At 41.7% G+C, this 21,779-nt stretch overlaps 1 protein-coding gene across 2 annotated transcripts in view; it reads left to right on the forward strand.

The window, feature by feature from the left end:
- Nucleotides 1–21,779, forward strand: part of THADA (THADA armadillo repeat containing) — a 1,857,831-nt gene that overhangs the window by 347,398 nt on the left and 1,488,654 nt on the right. For both annotated transcript variants that reach the window (XM_053712286.1, XM_053712287.1), the window contains exon 22: nucleotides 14,081–14,190. In XM_053712286.1, the coding sequence (XP_053568261.1) occupies nucleotides 14,081–14,190 (110 nt within the window). The remainder of the gene's footprint in view (nucleotides 1–14,080; nucleotides 14,191–21,779) is intronic.

The following is a 21,779-nucleotide window of genomic DNA, read 5'->3' on the forward strand; positions in this document are numbered from 1 at the left end:
ATTTGTTATTAAAAAGAAAATAATTTTTGGTTAACACGAACTTAAGTAGATTTATCATGAATTCATTATAATCTTGACTTTCTTCTGATGACATGTCTAGAAAGTGTTTTACAGCATTGAGTCCGAGTTGATGATTTATGCTAGTGTACAGAGACTCGACATCCGAGGTTACTAACCATGTTGTTTTGGAAATATGGATATCTTCAATGATTTGTAATACTTCCATGGTATCTCTCACATATGATGGAAGTTGAGTTAGGAATTGTCTGAGTCTAAGATCTATGTACTGACTTGCTTTCTCGGTTAAGTTGTCGTTTCCTGATACTATTGGACGACCAGGAGGTTGCTTATTGTTTTTATGAATTTTTGGGATCAAATAAAACGTGGCTGTTTTTGGGTGAGATACATTTAGAAATTTTGTTTCTTTGGTTGTAATGAGGCCTCTTCTTTTTGCATCTTCAATTAATTTGTTGTATTGCTGATGGAATTGTTCTGTAGGATTGCTCCATAGTTCTCTGTAACATACAGAATTTTTCAATTGGATGGATGCTTCTTTTAGATACATACTTTCAGGCCATATAACGATATTTCCACCCTTATCTGCGTTTCGGATGATCACGTCGTCCCATTCTTCCATCTCTTTTAATGCTTCTCTTTCTTTTTTGGTCAAGTTTTTGGCTTTTGTCTGAATGTTGAGTTCGTTGATTGAATTACATACTATTTGATTGAATACATCTATGTTGGAACTAATGTTCGTGGCTGGTACAAATTTAGATTTGTTTTTCAATTGTTTTCTCCAGTTTGATTCCTCTGGGATTTCTTGTTCTGTTAGTAGATCTTCTAAATTTCTTAGGGACTCTAGTTCTTCTTCTGACAAGTTAGATGTATTTTCTTGTGTATCTTTATTTGCAAAATATTTTTTGAGGAGAAGTTTACGTAGGAAAAGTTGGATGTCCTTTATTGTTTCGAATTTGTCCAGTTGGGAATTGGTACAAAAGGATAATCCTTTGGATAGAACACTTTTATGGTGTTTGGAAAGTCTTTTCTCTGAGAGATTTATAATTCTTAGTTCTTCATTCTTATTTGTGAGAATGGGCTCAGATTTCGTCTCTGAGGTTTTTGGAATCTGTCTTTGATGTTCTTCTTGTTGTTGTTCCTTGTGTTTCTTTTGTTGGAACCTCCCACCTCTTCTGGTGGTTCTGAATCTGAACTTAGATCGTCTTCTAAAAAAGACTTTCTTTTTCTGTTTTCAATAGTAGATGATTTCTTTGATGTTGAGGGTTCTTCCTGTTGCTCTTTGCCATAATTTTCCTGTTCCTCATTATCAGTATCAGAAACATCAGTTTCACGCTGCTCCACCCACATTTTCTTCCTTTTCAAGGTTTTGATACCTATAGTAGGGGACAGTAAGTGCTAATAAATGCAATCTGCTCTTGGAGCCAGAAACTCACATTTCTGACTCCACTTTTTTCTGCGTTTAAACCTGTTGCTCCGCCATGGAGTTTAAATTTAGTTCTTAAAGTTCTTCAAGGGGTTCCATTTGAACCTTTGCATTCCATAGATATTAAGCTTTTATCTTGGAAAGTTCTGTTTTTAGTAGCTATCTCCTCGGCTCGAAGAGTTTCGGAGTTATCTGCTTTACAATGTGATTCCCCTTATCTGATTTTCCATGCAGATAAGGTAGTGTTACGTATCAAACCTGGGTTTCTTCCTAAGGTGGTATCTAATAAGAATATCAATCAGGAGATTGTTGTTCCTTCACTATGTCCTAATCCTTCTTCAAAGAAGGAACGTCTATTACACAATCTTGATGTGGTTCGTGCTTTAAAGTTTTATTTACAAGCTACAAAGGATTTTCGACAAACATCTGCTTTGTTTGTTGTCTACTCTGGACAGAGGAGAGGCCAAATGGCTTTGGCAACTTCTCTTTCTTTTTGGCTATGAAGTATAATACGCTTAGCTTATGAGACTGCTGGCCAGCAGCCTCATGAAAGAATTACAGCTCATTCTACTAGAGCAGTAGCTTCCACATGGGCTTTTAAACATGAGGCCTCTGTTGAACAGATTTGTAAGGCGGCAACTTGGTCTGCGCTTCATACCTTTTCTAAATTCTATAAATTTGATACTTTTGCTTCTTCGGAAGCTATTTTTGGGAGAAAGGTCTTACAGGCAGTGGTGCCTTCCATTTAAGTTCCTGCCTTGTCCCTCCCTTCATCCGTGTCCTAAAGCTTTGGTATTGGTATCCCACAAGTAATGGATGAACCCGTGGACTGGATACACCTTTACAAGAGAAAACAAAATTTATGCTTACCTGATAAATTTATTTCTCTTGTGGTGTATCCATATATTTTTATTGCCACAAAATCACGACACAACAAAATACTGTAAATTTAAAAGGGCATCTATTACCCACAATTTTCATCTTAATATTTTTGAAAACTTGTACAATGGATTGAAAAGTGAACAAACGCCCCTTCAGCACAAAGCCATGACGTACTTATGGAGAATGACAATACTGTAAATTAGAATTGCAACACTGAAATTATTTTTATTGCAACTTTGCAGTCACATTTTCTTTACTTGCAACCTTGTGACTCCAGATGTTTTAAAACTACTTTTCCATTGATGCTTAGGCACTCTGCATTCTAGTTGAGCATCATGGGAAATGTAGTTCCAAAACATCAGGAGTGCCAAGGTTAGCCACCATTGGTCTAGACCATTGTATTTTGAAGATTACACTTCAGGGGGTCGATCCGATAAAAATCGTCGCCCGCAAAAGCCGGCGACGCCAATATTTGCGCTGGTTTGGTATCCTATATACGGCGTAACCTAGAAGTTACGCCCGTATATTTCTGCTGTCGCCCGTAGTTTTTTGGGCCATAGGCAGGTATACCAAACAAGCGCAGTTTGGTATCCAATATGCAGCGTAAGGATTTACGTGGCGAAAATGGAGAAATCTTACTCCATTTTCACCTCGCCACAAAAACTATTGGAGCCCCGTAACTCCCTAAACTAGCTAGAAAATAAACCTAACGCATGCGCAATGTCTATCTCCCTGTCAACCGCGATCTGCTAAAATAAACCTAACACCTAACGCATGCGCAATGTCTATCTCCCTGTCAACCGCGATCCCCCGCCGCAATCCATAATAAAGTATTTAACCCCTAAACCGTCGCCATCTACATAAACTAACCCCCTACTGTGAGCCCCTAAAACCGCCACCATCTAACTGATCTATCCCCTAATGTGAACCCCTTACACCGCCGCCATCTGTATTAAAATTATTAACCCCTAATTTAATCTACCTACCCCGCCGCCAGCTATATTATCTATATTAACCCTAAGTATATTATAGTTAATATAGTTATTACATTATATATATTAACTATATTAACCATAATTATATTAGGGTTAATATAGTTAATATAGTTACTATAGTATTTATATTAACTATATTAACTCTATCTAACCCTAACACCCCTAACTAAATTCTTATTAAATAAATCTAATTCATATGATAAACTAAAATATTCCTATTTAAATCTAAATACTTACCTATAAAATAAACCCTAAGATAGCTACAATATAATTAATAATTACATTATAGCTATGTTAGGGTTTATATTTATTTTACAGGTAAATTGTTAATTATTTTAACTATGTATAATAGCTATTAAATAGTTATTAACTATTTAATAGCTACATAGTTAAAATAATTACCCAATTACCTGTAAAATAAATCCTAACCTAAGTTACAAATACACCTACACTATCAATAAATTAAAGAAACTACAAATATCTATCTAAAAATACAATTAAATAAACTAAACTAAATTACAAAAACAAACAAACACTAAAGTACAAAAAATAAAAAAAATTACAAGATTTTTAAGCTAATTACACCTATTCTAAGCCCCCTAGTAAAATAATAAAGCCCCCCAAAATAAAAAAATTCCCTACCCTATTCTAAATTAAAAAAAGTTCAAAGCTCTTTTACCTTACCAGCCCTTAAAAGGGCCTTTTGTGGGGGCATGCCCCAAAGAAAACTGCTCTTTTGCCTGCAAAAAAAAAAACACAATACCACCCCCCAACATTACAACCCACCACCCACATACCCCTAATCTAACCCAAACCCCCCTTAAATAAGCCTAACACTACCCCTCTGAAGATTTCCCTACCTTGTATTCACCCAGCCGGGCCGAACTCCTCATCCGATCCAGGCGATGTGTTCCAGCAAGCGGCAGTGAAGTCTTCTTCCATCCGGGCGATGTCTTGAAGCAAGCGGCAGAGAGTCTTCTTCCATCGGCGACTTCACTGCCGCTTGCTGGAACACATCCCCTGGATCGGATGAGGAGTTCGGCCCGGTTGGGTGAATACAAGGTAGGGAGATCTTCAGGGGGGTAGTGTTAAACTTATTTAAGGGGAGTTTGGGTTAGATTAGGGGTATGTGGGTGGTGGGTTGTAATGTTGGGGGGTGGTATTGTGTTTTTTTTTTGCAGGCAAAAGAGCAGTTTTCTTTGCGGCATGCCCCCACAAAAGGCCCTTTTAAGGGCTGGTAAGGTAAACGAGCTTTGAACTTTTTTTAATTTAGAATAGGGTAGGGAATTTTTTTTATTTTGGGGGGCTTTATTATTTTATTAGGGGGCTTAGAATAGGTGTAATTAGCTTAAAAATCTTGTAATCTTTTTTTATTTTTTGTAATTTAGTGTTTGTTTTTTTTTTGTAATTTAGTTTAGTTTATTTAATTGTATTTCTCGTGTTAAGTGTGTTCAGTCCACGGGTCATCCATTACTTATGGGATATATTCTCCTCCCCAACAGGAAGTTGCAAGAGGATCACCCAAGCAGAGCTGCTATGTAGCTCCTCCCCTCACATGTCATACCCAGTCATTCTCTTGCAACCCTCAACAAAGAAGGAGGTCGCGAGAGGAGCTGGAGTTTTTACTTAATTATTCTTCAATCAAAAGCTTGTTATTTTAAATGGCACCGGAGTGTGCTGTTTTTTTCTATCTCAGGCAGTATTTGGAAGAAGAAACTGCCTGCGTTTTCTATGATCTTAGCATGCGTAACTAAGATCCCACAAACTACCACCAAATGATACAGCGCAATACTAACCCAGCAAAAATATAACTAATTGTTTGAATGAATATGCTATTCCAATAATAAACAATTTCAAACCTAACAATGTTAAAAAATATATATGATGATATGTATATTGATTGCGAAATTGAAAAAATATATATATATATATAAAAAATAAATACAAATTTTTCTATATATAAAAATATAAAAAAATAAAATAAAATAAAAAAGTAAATGAATAAGTTGAAATAAAGTCTTATAAATGGGAACCAATACTTTTGTATAAATCCAAATGTGGACACAGTCTTACTGTTGATTGTAGTTGTTCCAAAAAGATCTTACTTCCAGACTCAGCTGCAGCTATTACAAACACACTGCTTGTCTTGCAGTTTGATCGCCAAACACTTTCCTCCCAGAGAAACAGCGCAGTCTGTGAAAGAAAGAAAGGACTCCAATAGTGCAATATTGTATGATATAAGCACTCTTTATTTACAACAAGCAAGCCAAATACTCACAATATCTGGCGTGGTAAAAATCACATAAAGGTATCTTTGAAATAACAGCTGATCTAGAGCAGTCTTGTGGTCTGTACAAGCTTGGGAAGTGAACAGCGATGTACCCGGTCGGCGTGTGACGTCACCACCCGACAACAGCTGATTCTGTTAAACACTCCGTCTGCATACACTGACTCACAGTGCTCTCTGGATCTCGGCCGACTGCGCTGTTTCTCTGGGAGGAAAGTAACTAAGATCCACTGGCTGTTCTCGACATTCTGAGGAGTGGGGTAACTTCAGAACATGGGAATAGCATGCGGGGTCCACCGCAAATGAGGTATGTGCAGTACAATATTTTCTGGGAATGGAATTGACTAAGAAAATACTGCTGTTACCCGTATGATGTAAGTACAGCCTTAAATGCAGTAGTAGTGACTGGTATCAGGCTGATAAATGTATGCACAGTAGAGTTATTTTCTAGGGACTAGAATTTGACTGTGAAAATACTGTTAATACTGAAATAATGCTTAAGCCTTATCTGCAGTGGTAGCGACTGGTTGCAGGCTTAGTGATAACTTTGCATGACATTTAAAGAAGTTTATTTTCAAAACGTTTACTGGCATGTTATTCGTTTTGTGAGGTACTTTGGTGATAAATCCTTTGGGCATGAATTTTTTTCCACATGGCTAACGTATATTTCTGCATAGAAACCGTTATATCAGGTCTCCCACTGTTGTAAATGAGCGGGTGGGGCCTCTTTAGCGCCTTGTTGCGCAGTTAAAATTCTAGCACAGTCTTCCTGCTTCTTCCTCCTTGATCCAGGACGTCTCTAGAGAGCTCAGGGGTCTTCAAAATTCGTTTTTTGAGGGAGGTAATCAGTCACAGCAGACCTGTGACAGTGTGTTAGACTGTGATAAAAACGTTTTATATTAATTTGATATCCGTTTTTTTGGGTACTGAGGGGTTAATCATCCGGTTGCTAATGGGTGCAATCCTCTGCTAATTAATACATTTAAAGAATTGTTGACTAATAACTGAATTATTCTTAAGTTACTCAACTGTGTTTTTTTAAAAGCGCTGCAGCGTTTTTTATATTGCTTGCAAACTTATTGAAAGTATTTTCCAAGCTTGCTAGCTTCATTGCTAGTCTGTTTAAACATGTCTGATACAGAGGAATCTGCTTGTTCATTATGTTTAAAAGCCGTTGTGGAGCCCAATAGAAATATGTGTACCAATTGTATTGATGTTACTTTGAAAAATCAATCTGTACCGCTTAAAAAATTATCACCAGACAACGAGGGGGCAGTTATGCCGTCTAACTCTCCTCACGTGTCAGTACCTTCGTCTCCCGCTCGGGAGGTGCGTGAGATTGAGGCGCCAAGTACATCAAGGCCCTTACAAATCACTTTACATGATATGGCTAATGTTATGAAAGAAGTGTTATATATGAGTTAAGAGGCAAGCGCGACAGTTCTGGGTTAAGGACAGAGCGCGCCGATGACACAAGAGCCATGTCTGATACTGCATCACAATTTGCAGAACATGAGGACGGAGAGCTTCATTCTGTGGGTGACGGTTCTGATTCGGGGAGACCGGATTCAGAAATTTCAAATTTTAAATTTAAGCTTGAGAACCTCCGCGTGTTGCTAGGGGAGGTGTTAGCGGCTCTGAATGATTGTGACACGGTGGCAATCCCAGAGAAATTATGTAGGCTGGATAAATACTACGCGGTGCCGGTGTGTACTGACGTTTTTCCTATACCAAAGAGGCTTACAGAGATTATTAGTAAGGAGTGGGATAGACCCGGTGTGCCTTTTTCCCCTCCTCCGATATTTAGAAAAATGTTCCCTATAGACGCCACCACAAGAGACTTATGGCAGACGGTCCCTAAGGTGGAGGGAGCAGTTTCTACTTTAGCCAAGCGTACCACTATCCCGGTGGAGGATAGCTGTGCTTTCTCAGATCCAATGGATAAAAAATTAGAGGGTTATCTTAAGAAAATGTTTATTCAACAAGGTTTTATATTACAGCCTCTTGCATGCATTGCGCCTGTCACTGCTGCAGCGGCATTCTGGTTTGAGTCTCTGGAAGAGACGATTCGCACAGCACCATTGGATGAGTCTCTGAGCAAGATTAGAACCCTTAAGCTGGCTAATGCGTTTGTTTCGGATGCCGTAGTGCATTTAACCAAACTTACGGCTAAAAATTCCGGATTCGCCATACAGGCGCGCAGAGCGCTCTGGCTTAAATCCTGGTCAGCAGATGTAACTTCTAAGTCTAAATTGTTAAACATTCCTTTCAAAGGGCAGACCTTATTCGGGCCCGGCTTGAGGGAAATTATTGCTGACATTACTGGAGGTAAGGGCCACACCCTTCCTCAGGACAGGGCCAAATCAAAGGCCAAACAGTCTAATTTTCGTGCCTTTCGTAATTTCAAGGCAGGAGCAGCATCAACTTCCTCCGCTCCAAAACAGGAAGGAACTACTGCTCGTTACAGACAGGGTTGGAAAAGCAACCAGTCATGGAACAAGGGCAAGCAGGCCAGAAAGCCTACTTCCGCCCCTAAGACAGCATGAAGTCAGGGCCCCCTTTCCGGAGACGGATCTAGTGGGGGGCAGACTCTCTCTCTTCGCCCAGGCTTGGGCAAGAGATGTACAGGATCCCTGGACGCTGGAGATTATATCTCAGGGACACCTTCTGGATTTCAAGACTTCTCCTCCACAAGGGAGGTTTCATCTGTCAAGGTTATCAACAAACCTAGTAAAGAAAGAGGCATTTCTACAATGTGTACAAGACCTCTTAGTGATGGGAGTGATCCACCCAGTTCCGCGGACGGAACAGGGGCAAGGGTTTTATTCATATCTGTTTGTGGTTCCCAAGAGAGAAGGAACCTTCAGACCAATCTTAGATTTAAAAATCTTAAACAAATTTCTAAGGGTTCCATCGTTCAAGATGGAAACCATTCGAACCATCCTACCCATGATCCAAGAGGGTCAATATATGACCACAGTGGATTTAAAGGATGCCTACCTTCACATTCCGATTCACAAAGATCATTATCGGTACCTAAGATTTGCCTTTCTAGACAGGCATTACCAGTTTGTAGCCCTTCCCTTCGGGTTGGCTACGGCCCCGAGAATTTTTACAAAGGTTCTGGGCTCTCTTCTGGCGGTACTAAGACCACGAGGCATAGCGGTGGCTCCGTACCTAGACAACTTTCTGATACAAGCGTCAAGTTTTCAAAATGCAAAGTCTCATAAAGAGATAGTTCTAGCATTTCTGAGGTTGCATGGGTGGAAAGTGAACGTGGAAAAGAGTTCTCTGTTACCACTCACAAGGGTCCCTTTTCTAGGGACTCTTATAGATTCTGTAGAGATGAAGATTTACCTGACGGAGTCCAGGCTATCAAAACTTCTCAATGCTTGCCGTGTCCTTCACTCCATTCCAAGCCCATCAGTAGCTCAGTGCATGGAAGTGATCGGCTTAATGGTCGCGGCGATGGACATAGTGCCATTTGCGCGCCTACTTCTCAGACCGCTGCAACTATGCATGCTAAGTCAATGGAACGGGGATTACTCAGATCTGTCCCCTTTGCTAAATCTGGACCAGGAGACCAGAGATTCTCTTCTCTGGTGGTTATCACGGGTTCATCTGTCCAAAGGAATGTCCTTTCGCAGACCAGATTGGACGATAGTAACAACAGATGCCAGCCTACTAGGCTGGGGAGCAGTCTGGAACTCCCTGAAGGCTCAGGGGTCGTGGACTCAGGAGGAGAAACTCCTCCCAATAAACATTCTAGAATTAAGGGCAATATTCAATGCTCTTCTAGCTTGGCCTCAGTTGGCAACACTGAGGTTCATCAGATTTCAGTCGGACAACATCACGACTGTGGCTAACATCAATCATCAAGGGGGAACCAGGAGTTCCCTAGCGATGTTGGAAGTCTCGAAGATAATTCGCTGGGCAGAGTCTCACTCTTGCCACCTGTCAGCGATCTACATCCCAGGCGTGGAGAACTGGGAGGCGGATTTTTTAAGTCGCCAGACTTTTCATCCGGGGGAGTGGGAACTTCACCCGGAGGTATTTGCCCAACTAATTCTTCGTTGGGGCAAACCGGATCTGGATCTCATGGCATCTCGCCAGAACGCCAAGCTTCCTTGTTACGGATCCAGGTCCAAGGACCCGGGAGCGGTGCTGGTAGATGCACTAGCAGCCCCTTGGGTTTTCAACATAGCTTATGTGTTTCCACCTTTTCCGTTGCTTCCTCGACTGATTGCCAGGATCAAACAGGAGAGAGCATCGGTGATTCTGATAGCGCCTGCGTGGCCACGCAGGACCTGGTATGCAGACCTAGTGGACATGTCGTCCTGTCCACCATGGTCTCTACCCCTGAGGCAGGACCTTCTAATTCAGGGTCCTTTCAACCATCCAAACCTAATTTCTCTGAGGCTGACTGCTTGGAAATTGAACGCTTGATTCTATCAAAGCGTGGGTTTTCGGATTCGGTTATTGATACATTAATACAGGCTCGGAAACCTGTTACCAGAAAAATTTACCACAAGATATGGCGTAAATATTTATATTGGTGTGAATCCAAGAGTTATTCATGGAGTAAGGTTAGGATTCCTAGGATATTGTCTTTTCTACAAGAGGGTTTAGAAAAGGGCTTATCCGCTAGGTCACTAAAGGGACAGATTTCTGCTCTGTCTATTCTTTTACACAAGCGTCTGGCAGAGAATCCAGACGTCCAGGCTTTTTGTCAGGCTTTGACTAGGATTAAGCCTGTGTTTAAAGCTGTTGCTCCTCCGTGGAGCTTAAACTTGGTTCTTAAAGTTCTCCAGGGTGTTCCGTTTGAACCCCTTCATTCCATTGATATTAAGCTTTTATCTTGGAAAGTTCTGTTTTTGATGGCTATTTCCTCGGCTCGTAGAGTCTCTGAGTTATCTGCCTTACATTGTGATTCTCCTTATCTGATCTTTCATTCAGACAAGGTAGTCCTGCGTACTAAACCTGGGTTTTTACCTAAGGTTGTTTCTAACAAGAATATCAATCAAGAGATTGTTGTTCCATCCTTATGTCCTAATCCTTCTTCAAAGAAGGAACGTCTTTTGCATAATCTAGATGTGGTCCGTGCTCCGAAGTTCTACTTACAGGCAACTAAAGATTTTCGACAAACTTCTTCTCTGTTTGTCGTTTACTCGGGACAGAGGAGAGGTCAAAAGGCTTCGGCTACCTCTCTCTCTTTTTGGCTTCGTAGCATAATACGCTTAGCCTATGAGACTGCTGGACAGCAGCCTCCTGAAAGAATTACAGCTCATTCCACTAGAGCTGTGGCTTCCACCTGGGCCTTTAAGAATGAGGCCTCTGTTGAACAGATTTGCAAGGCTGCAACTTGGTCTTCACTTCATACTTTTTCCAAATTTTACAAATTTGACACTTTTGCTTCTTCGGAGGCTGTTTTTGGGAGAAAGGTTCTTCAGGCAGTGGTTCCTTCTGTTTAATGTTCCTGCCTTGTCCCTCCCATCATCCGTGTACTTTAGCTTTGGTATTGGTATCCCATAAGTAATGGATGACCCGTAGACTGAACGCACTTAACAAGAGAAAACATAATTTATGCTTACCTGATAAATTTATTTCTCTTGTAGTGTGTTCAGTCCACGGCCCGCCCTGTCTATTTGAGGCAGGTTCTAAATTTTAAATTATAACTCCAGTCACCACTGCACCCTATAGTTTCTCCTTTCTCGTCTTGTTTCGGTCGAATGACTGGGTATGACATGTGAGGGGAGGAGCTATATAGCAGCTCTGCTTGGGTGATCTTGCAACTTCCTGTTGGGGAGGAGAATATATCCCATAAGTAATGGATGACCCGTGGACTGAACACACTACAAGAGAAATAAATTTATCAGGTAAGCATAAATTATGTTTTTTAGATAGATATTTGTAGTTTCTTTAATTTATTGATAGTGTAGGTGTATTTGTAACTTAGGTTAGGATTTATTTTACAGGTAATTGGGTAATTATTTTAACTAGGTAGCTATTAAATAGTTAATAACTATTTAATAGCTATTATACCTAGTTAAAATAATTAACAATTTACCTGTAAAATAAATATAAACCCTAACATAGCTATAATGTAATTATTAATTATATTGTAGCTATCTTAGGGTTTATTTTATAGGTAAGTATTTAGATTTAAATAGGAATATTTTAATTAATAATATTAATATTAGATTTATTTTAATAAGAGTTTAGTTAGGATGTTAGAGTTAGATAGGGTTATTATACTTAATATATATACCGTATTTTTCGCTCCATAAGACGCACTTTTTTCCTCCTCAAAAGTAAAGGAAAATGTCTGTGCGTCTTATGGAGCGAATTCAGCCAAACTAGAGCTACACTTCCCATAACTCCTCATGTCACGCTCCACTCTGCTCCGCCTCCACTTCCCATAACTTCTCATGTCACGCTCCGCTCGGCTCCGCCTCCAACTTAGTAGTCACTCAAACTAGGACTACACTTCCCATAACTCCGTGGGGATACTAGTTATAACGTCAGTGCCCTGGAAGTTCTGGCACGCACATGTGTTGGTGACATGACCTGGAGGTCAGTGTTGAGAGGCTTGTAGCTGCGGTGAACGGTGGCCGCTTGGCTGGGGTTCTAGTCAGGAGGTATGCTAAAAATCCGGGTGAGAAATATATAAATATTTGTCTGAAAAAGGAATATACCGTAGATTGGGTGTTGAGAAGCTGTTGGACAATATAGACGCAGGTCATGTATCTGGGGGAAAATACCTGTAGCTTGTCTGTTATTACACAAGTTTTTTTTAGCTTGGTGCTGGATATTTGGAAACTGTGTCTATTTTAGGGGTCAAAATCTTGAAGAATGACACTATTTTATAGCATCAATAGCATTTTAGTGCTTATGGTAGTTTGTATTTTATTTATGGCTGTGTTAGTAACTCAGTTTGTTTAACCGTTTTGAAAGTGCTTAACAGTACACATTAGTAGGATATACTGGCTATGTCTGAATATATTGTGGTACTGATTTAGTGTTTCCTATGTGTATCATTTTGACTCTTATCACACACTCTCAATCACACACAAGCTCTCTCACACTCTGACACACACTCTCACACACACTCTCACACACATACTCTTATCACACACACTTACACACATTTTTATCACACACTCTCAATCACACACAAGCTCTCTTCAGAATATTTTTTTTTCTTGTTTTCCTCTTCTAAAAACTAGGTGCGTCTTATGGTCAGGTGCGTCTTATGGAGCGAAAAATACGGTATATAATATAATAAAGATATTAACTATATTAACCCTAATATAATTAGGGTTAATATAGTTAATATATCTAATATAATAACTATATTAACTATATTAACCCTAATATAATTAGGGTTAATATAGTTAATATAGCTGGCGGCGGTGTAGGGGGATTAGATTAGAGGTTAATACATTTATTATAGGTGGCCGCGGTGTAGGGGGATGTAGATTGTAGGCAAAAGAGCAGTTTACTTTGTGACAAAGCCCCGCCAAAAGCCCTTTTAAGGGCTGGCAAAAGAGCTGTTACTTTGGGGCATGCCCCGCAAAAAGCCCTTTTAAGGGCTGGCAAAAGAGCTGTTACTTTGGGGCAATGCCACGCAAAAAGCCCTTTTCAGGGCTATTTGTAGGGTTAGACTTAGGTTTAGTGGTTTAGATTAGGGGTTAATAATTTTAAAATAGATAGCGGCGGGGTAGGGGCTCACTTTAGGGGGTAGGTAAGGTAGATGGCGGCGGTGTTAGGGGCTCACTTTAGGGGGTTATAGATTTAGTATAGCTGGCGGCGGTTTAGGGGTTAATAATTTTATTAGGTTGCGGCGGGCTCCGGGAGCGGCGGTTTAGGGGTTAATACATATTTAATTGTTAGGCTAGTGAGGGGGAATAGCGGATAGAGGGTTAGACGTGTCGGGCTATGTTAGGGAGGCGTGTTAGACGTGTCGGGCTATGTTAGGGAGGCGTGTTAGACGTGTCGGGCTATGTTAGAGAGGCGTGTTAGACAGTGCGGGTAATTTAGACTTTAGTCAGGTTTTGTAGGAGCCGGCAGTTTCTAACGTGCTGCAAGTCACTGGCGACGCCAGAAATTTGTACTTGCGTAGATTTGTGGACATCGCTGGTTTATCAGACTTACGGCACGTTAGCATCTGACGGCGACATATATGGGATAGCTCGAGTTGCGAGCTGAAACTGCGGGCGACGCGGGTTCCCTCGCTTGCGCCGCAAACTACGATCTATATCGGATCGACCCCCAGGAATGTAATTGTTTTATACTGTGTGATATTAATAGATACTAATTAATACTTTATATTTTATCTTAGCATGACGTACATCAGTTAATACATGTAAATTGTACATGTTATCAATGTAAATTTATTTAAAGAGATTGTTTCTCTACAAATGAAACTTTATAGACAATGATCTTATTTTTTGATGAATTTTTGTTTTTGTGTAGGTGAAAGTGATGGGGGAGTATTTCAAACATCACCTTTTACAGTCCAGACACAGAGGAGCTTTTGAACTTGCTTATGTTGGGTTTGTAAAGCTCACAGAAATGCTGATTGGGTAAGTACACTATTTCAGGTTGCACCAGCTGTCTTTACTGTCCCTTTAAATCCTTAGTGCACCTGTTACAGTTAACACCTTGTATTTGCAAAACATTTCTGTTGTGTTGCTATAGAATAACATATCAGCCAAGTCTTAACATTTTTAAAATAAATTAACATCCTTTTTACTGCAATTATTTCCCAGTAGCCAAACTCCACCTAACATTTACCTTGTTTGGAAGAGCCAATCTGGACTTTAGCCCACAGGCAATACGGCTAGTCACTGTCATAAAGTTAGTATACAATGCATTGTTTTGCAGTTGTTATCTGATAAAGCCAATTAGGTGGAGATATGTAGCAGAGATGGCCTTAAGAAATCACCAGTATGCATTTCAGTATCTGATAATAAGAAATTGGTCAATTTTCAGAGCTAAATTACATGAAAAGGGGGCAAAATAATTAAAATATTTTGCAGGGCTGTTTTCTTCTTAAATGTAAAGAGTCCACAGCTGCATTCATTACTTTTGGGGAAATAAGAACCTGGCCACCAGGAGGAGGCAAAGACACCCCAGCCAAATGCTTAAATACTCCTCCCACTCCCCTCATCCCCCAGTCAATCTTTGCCTTTCGTCCCAGGAGGTTGGCAGAGAAGTGTCAGAATTTATTTTGTCTCTTATGGAGGGTAGTACTCTTCGGCATGGGACAGTCTGACTGAGTTTTAAGTAATCCTTTCAGTCTCTCAGTGAGGACTAGGATGAAAGTTAGAGTCTGTAGATGCAGGGAGAGTCTTTCTGCAAAACCATCCCGACTCATGTTAACAGCTCCTCAAGCAATCCACATGTTGAACTTTGCTCCACTGCCTGTTTTCTTCTCTCAAGTCCATGGCGGAGGCGATGCTACTATCCGTCGCCTGTTCTTGTTCCACGGCATAGATTCTGGTAAGATCATTTCATTTTACTTTCTTCGTGAATGTACTGTAATACAAATGTTTTCCCGAGAGGCTACCACCTTGCGGGTCTAACTTAACATAAGGGTCTCAGTGAGTCTCCTTTAGTATCTTGAAATCAAGGGTTAATATCTCCTGAGGGGGGTTATTGAACAGGGGGGTTTATAATCATGTTTGTTACGTGATTCTACCTGCTTATGTGTGATGTTTACTGCTCTCGTGGTTTGGAACATTGAGGCCTTTGGAAGTGACGCAACCTTTTGGTTGGGCGTGTGCTTTTTCTGGACTGTACGGTTCACCTTGTGGTTGAGCGTGGTTACGTTACGTCTTCCATTTCCGCATTCCCGACTGTGTGGCGAAGGAAAAATTCTAGTCAGCAGGGGTCTGGTCTTAGGAGGTGGTGAGTGCCCCAGCCATTGTGGGTGTCAGGTGCCATTTTCATGTTACTATTTTAGTCCATATTTACATATCCTCTATCTAGTTATGGAGGACTCTGATGCTGAGACTGTTCAAATTTCAGATTCTGTTATGGAGGATTCTGATACTGAGACTATTTTAATTTCAGATTCTGTGTCTGGTGACGAATCCGGATTGGCCTCATTGGCAACCATTTGTGTTCCATGTGCCATATGAGAGCGCCTTGTTCCTTGGGCTCGGGGAATCAAGGGACAGCTGAGCCATCCGCCTCTGTGGGTCCCGTCCTCCGAGAGGGGAGTTCCCTACCAAACCATACTTCTACACATGCGGGTAACCCAGTTTATGATTATTCCTCCATGCAGGGTGGCATGTTCCCCCGGAGGTTGCAGCACATAATGTTGGCGATTATTCGTCTGCTGAGTCCAGACATTTATTTGCGATTGTGCTCGTGCCCTATTGTCCCGGGTCTTCCGCCTTAGGGAGTGCCTCTACAGTTCCCTGCGGGTGTAGCTGTCCCTGAGTGTTGTGCCTTTCGGTACAAGATTGTGCATCTTCGCGTTTTGCTCAGACATGTTTTTCAGTTATTAAATTACCCTATCCTTATCGGATACGGGGATTTTCAGTCTGCTAATTTGCATGGTGCACCTCATTAGACATGTGGGGATGATGTAATCTCCTGATTGTTATTTTATTGAGATCTTTCCCAGTTTATGGAAGATTAGGGCTCCTTTTGGCTGGTCCTGCGGTTAGACCTGTGTCTTCTTGGGCGTTAACCTTCGGGTTGCCTTATATTTTCTTTGTATCTGATAGGATGTCTTTTATTTTCTTATTGTTTCCTTCGGGAACCTTCTGGGATCGATACTCTTTATTACTACTTCGGAGGTTGTTTTGGACATGTTTGTCCTATGTTAAAAATTTCAGTTTTCCTTTCTTCCCCTCTGAGGGAGGATTTATGCAGCTTGCCGGTTAGAACCCTGAGTGCAGGCTGGTCCTGTTGGGTTCGTTCTGTCTTGCGGCTGTTCAGACACTTGGCGTTGTTCTGCTCGGCTAGTTCGAGAAGCGCTGAGTGCTCAGGTCATCATTGTTTTACATGTTCAACTAAGCATTCGAGAGGACCTGTGGGTCTGTGAGGCGGGAAGGATTGTTTCAGTCCTTATAGCCTTCAGTCATAGATGACCTGGTCAGTGGAATTTCCACTGCGTCTCTCTATCTGACGTCTGATATTATCAGAACCTAGAGTTCCTCCCCCATGCGGTGGGGGGTTGGAGGGCTTAGCGCCCCATTACCGCAGTTTGAGCGGTTTGCCCTTCGTTTTTAGGGCTCTGGATTTGTCCTTTTGGGCTTGATCCAACAGCTAGTATGAATAGCTGTCTAGCTTGCGGAAGGTTTACAGTTTGAAACCAGCTGCAGCTCTTGGAACCTTGAATGTGTGCGCGTAAGCTGTTTACAGTGTAACCAGATGCAGCTCTTACTCTTTGACGAGTACAGTCTGGCTGAGTTATAAGACCTTTTGGTCTTCTTCCATTGTCTCCGGGTGAGTTAGATCTCCTTTTAGGGATCTGGGTTTCCGGGTGATGGTTGATCCCTGTGGGGACATTGTTTAGCTCGGGGTTCCCCGGAGCTGGGACGGCTTTGCACCTTTTTTCTCCCTGTATTCCTCTGTTTGTATGGAGGTGATGTGGAGACTAGCCCTACTTGAATGTTTTTTTTTTTACCTCAAGGTATCCCTTGCTTGTTGTCCTGAGACTTTTGTCAAGTCTAGGGGCTCTATTGTTTTAATATGACTTCTTGCCTTGCTCCTTGGAGCGTTGGACTTTAGCTAGGGGTGGTTCCTTCCTTTGGTCAGAACTTGAGTTCTTCTCGCTATCCGGATTACTCTGGAAATTTCATCCATGTCCCTTGTGTCTGGCTTTTTGCCAGTTGGGCTGTTCAGTTTGTGTAATGTTTGCCTGAACTACTAGGTGCCTGGACCTTTTTTCTCCCTGAGGCTTCCGGCTGCTGAAGCTCTGCTCAGCAGGTTCCTTGTGGACCCAGTTATGGGTTGTTCTGGAATCTTGAACCTCAGGGCTGGTTGGGGTGTTCCACGGTAGTGGGAACTTGGGCCATGTCCTTTGCTCCATCTACCTGACCTGGTCATGGTTGGTCAGGTTTTTCTGAGTGTTTATTACTCATTGGATCCAAGCAGCCCATGTAACCTAGTGGTTAGCTTTGTGGCTTTGCAACTCAATGGTTGTTGGCTTGTATCCAGCTGCTGGCGCTGGATGTCCATTTACTGATGTGCCTTAGGGTTGCATTCCCTAGGTCAGCTTGCCAGTGTAACCTGTGGATTCCCTGCTCTGGCTGTGTCTCTGCTTAGCAAGCTACTTGTAGGGGGGGGGGGGGGTCCTTTTCAAGGACATCTGTGTTGGGGATTTACCTCTCCATTAGCCGGTGGCTTCGGGCCATGAGGACAGTTGTTGCCCTTCCGGCCACATCCCTTTAGGGGTTGTTCTCTTTCTTATGGAGATGTAGTCCTTTTCTTGAGGCTTCTCCCGGATTGGGAGGTGGAAAGGTTGGATTGTTACATCCTATCTGGAGTCTTGCTGGCACCAAGTGAGATTTGGAGAAAACAGCTAAACTTATCTACTCATTAAAAGTTAAATTTTAACACATTCATTTCCAACCACTTTTTCTCTTTCTGAGAGTTGACAATTATTATCATCTGTGATCATATTGAGTGATAACATTCAAGAATATATTCATTAAACTTGTAACCTTCTGAGTGCTATACGTGTATTCTATCATAGGAGATTCTTCCATCTCCTAAGTGTTTTTCCAAGTGAGACTTGTTGGGCCTTTTTGCTAGATCCTTGGATCTACGGCCTTGTCGTCTGTTTTAAGAGTCCGGTTGTACCTATACTCTGTAAGGATGACTGTGGCCATCCTTCCGTTTGTTCCTGAACTAGTTTTGGGTTCCCCTGTTTTGGATCCCCTTATGCTGGGTTGGTCCAGCTGGGTGTGGGTTCTGAAAGATGTTGTCTTTCCAGGATCGATGGGCTTAGTTGAGATCTATCCTGTTAGCTCAGTCTGCTAGGATATAGATTTAGTTTCAACTAGCGCTCTAGTTTTACAGGTAGAGGGATTTCACTTCCTTTGACTGGGTGTATCCTCTCCTTCTCGGGGGGCCTTGATTGAGGTTTTGTGTTCCCCTTTTGGAGACCTGTGTGTAGGTCCGGCGGCTTAGGTTGCCTAGAGCGTGCCCTCTGTTTGGGGGGTTGCTTTTGCAGTCTGTTTCTTGCTTGGCTGATTTACATCCTCGCAAGTATTTTCTGTGTCGTCCTGATGTGGACTCTGTGTTCTTGACTCAGGGTTTTTTGCCTGGGTCTGTTACACATTTTTTTGTGGTTGAATACTTTCGTATTTTATGTTCAGACGCTGTGAGGACTTTGCCTTCAGTTGCATTTCAGTGCTTGCAGGATGTTGGAGAGAAGACTTTTCTGTCTCTGTGCCCGGTCTTATCCCGGGTTTTGCTTGGTATAGGCGTGGCCTCCTTTTCTCTGTGCCCATTTGGGTCTTTGTGAACTGGTATCACTATTGGAGATTTTCCTTTTATGGATTAGGGTGACCTTTCGGTTTCCTCGGTTCTCATTTACCTTGTCCCCTTGGGGGTTTAGCCTGGTGTCCCCTTGGTGAGTGGTGGGGGACCGACTGTTGGCTCAGTCGAGTTCGTTTTGCTGTCTCTAGTTTGGCTTCTGGACTAGCTGCGGGTCAGTGTCCTTGGGGCCTTTCCTTTAAGATTTTTCCCGGCTTTGGACAAAGCGGGGTTTTTTGTTGGGTAGGGGTTCAGGCCTGGTGCCCTCAGTATGGGCCGCCTATTGTACCCTCCCGTCTTGGCATTCAGTGTCCTCTATAGCTTGGGTATTTTTCCCCCCAAAAGTAATTAATGCAGCTCTGGACTCTTTCCATTTAAGAAGAAAAACATAAATTATGCTTACCTGCTAATTTCCTTTTCTTCTGATGGAAAGAGTCCACAGCTACCCACCCGTATTTTTTTTGTGGGGCGTCCTTATTTATTCTTCTGGCACCTTTCGCCTGATATTTCTTCTACTGGTTCTTGTTCCTCGGCTGAATGACTGGGGGATGAGGGGAGTGGGAGGAGTATTTAAGCCTTTGGCTGGGGTGTCTTTGCCTCCTCCTGGAGGCCAGGTTCTTATTTCCCAAAAGTATTGAATGGAGCTGTGGACTCATTCCATCAGAAGAAAAGGAAATTATCAGGTAAGCATAATTTATGTTTTCATTATGCATAACTAAACATTTTATATAAAAATCTCAAGGTTTACTGGCCCTTTAAATCATTCTCTTAAGAATTGGATGTCAGTTTTTTTTGCTTTTTGACACTGCTCAGCTTTTATTTTCTTTCCTAATACATGGGGAGTCCACAACGTCATTCCAAGTACTAGTGGGGTATTCACTCCTGACCAGCAGGAGGTGGCAAAGAGCACCCCAGCAGAGCTGTTAAGTGTCACTTCCCTTACCCATAACCCCCAGTCAATCTCTTTTCCTCTGTCAGTGGAGGATCTGAAGTTGGTGTCTGAAGATATGTATTCCTTGTATGGGTACTTTTCCCTGCAAGCAAGGATTGTGGTTTAGCTGTGTCCACGTCAATCTCTTGAGTAACAGTAGTGGTGGCTTTTAAGCAGTTAGAAAGTGGTGAGGTGGTCCTTGCTTTGTTTTCTAACATAATTGCTACCCTAGTTATAGAAAGCCAGAGTTGGTTACTCTGTTATTTCTTTTTCTACAGGTCTATGATTGGAGTATGTGTCCTTTCACACCTTATGAGCTGCCTTTCTGTCCGACAGCTGGAAATGCAGGTAAGTGCCACTTGTCTTCTAGGTACTGGAGACTTGCACTATCTACTTTAATTCTGCATTAATTTTCATGGGACATTATAATCCTTTATTGAGGATTCATTTGGGGCAGTATGCAGGCACTATTTGTATGTGAGGAGACTAAGGGGTTAACGGCTTCCATTAGTTTTTAGGGGATGGCTCTACTTACCCTATGGCCATATGAATTTATTGCAATAAAGATCTCTATTGTGGGAATTGTGTGTTTACCTTATTAGGGAATGATTTAAATGGCTACTTTCCGTTTTTTACTTCAGAGTTAGAATCGCATGCTTTTACTTTAATGCACAGTTTATTTTGATGCCTCTCATGTGACCTCCCGCTCTTCCGCTTGTAACTCTGAGCGGTGTCTATCCTGTGAGTTTTTCTTCAGTTGTGGCTGTGGGGTTATCGTCTGGCCGATTGGAGAATCCTAATTTCATGCAGCTTCTGAAGCTTACGGTAGGACACCTTCGCTTCTGAGGTGTTTTTTTCATTTTTATTTTAAATTTGTTTAACGCTTTGAAGGACTAAAATAGAGTTTTAAGACCTATCCTTCTTAAAGTAACATTCACTACTTTCTCCAACATAGGTGTGTCCGGTCCACGGCGTCATCCTTACTTGTGGGATATTCTCTTCCCCAACAGGAAATGGCAAAGAGCCCAGCAAAGCTGGTCACATGATCCCTCCTAGGCTCCGCCTACCCCAGTCATTCTCTTTGCCGTTGTACAGGCAACATCTCCACGGAGATGGCTTAGAGTTTTTTAGTGTTTAACTGTAGTTTTTATTATTCAATCAAGAGTTTGTTATTTTGAAATAGTGCTGGTATGTACTATTTACTCAGAAACAGAAAAGAGATGAAGATTTCTGTTTGTATGAGGAAAATGATTTTAGCAACCGTAACTAAAATCCATGGCTGTTCCACACAGGACTGTTGAGAGCAATTAACTTCAGTTGGGGGAACAGTGTGCAGTCTCTTGCTGCTTGAGGTATGACACATTCTAACAAGACGATGTAATGCTGGAAGCTGTCATTTTCCCTATGGGATCCGGTAAGCCATGTTTATTACGATCGTAAATAAGGGCTTCACAAGGGCTTATTAAGACTGTAGACTTTTCTGGGCTAAATCGATTCATTATTAACACATATTTAGCCTTGAGGAATCATTTTATCTGGGTATTTTGATATAATAATATCGGCAGGCACTGTATTAGACACCTTATTTCTTAGGGGCTTTCCCAAAGCATAAGCAGAGCCTCATTTTCGCGCCGGTGTGGCGCACTTGTTTTTGAGAGGCATGGCATGCAGTTGCATGTGAGAGGAGCTCTGATACTTAGAAAAGTCTTTCTGAAGGCGTCATTTGGTATCGTATTCCCCTTT

Source organism: Bombina bombina, chromosome 4 (genome assembly GCF_027579735.1).
Source record: "Bombina bombina isolate aBomBom1 chromosome 4, aBomBom1.pri, whole genome shotgun sequence".
In the NCBI taxonomy this organism is placed as follows: domain Eukaryota; kingdom Metazoa; phylum Chordata; class Amphibia; order Anura; family Bombinatoridae; genus Bombina; species Bombina bombina.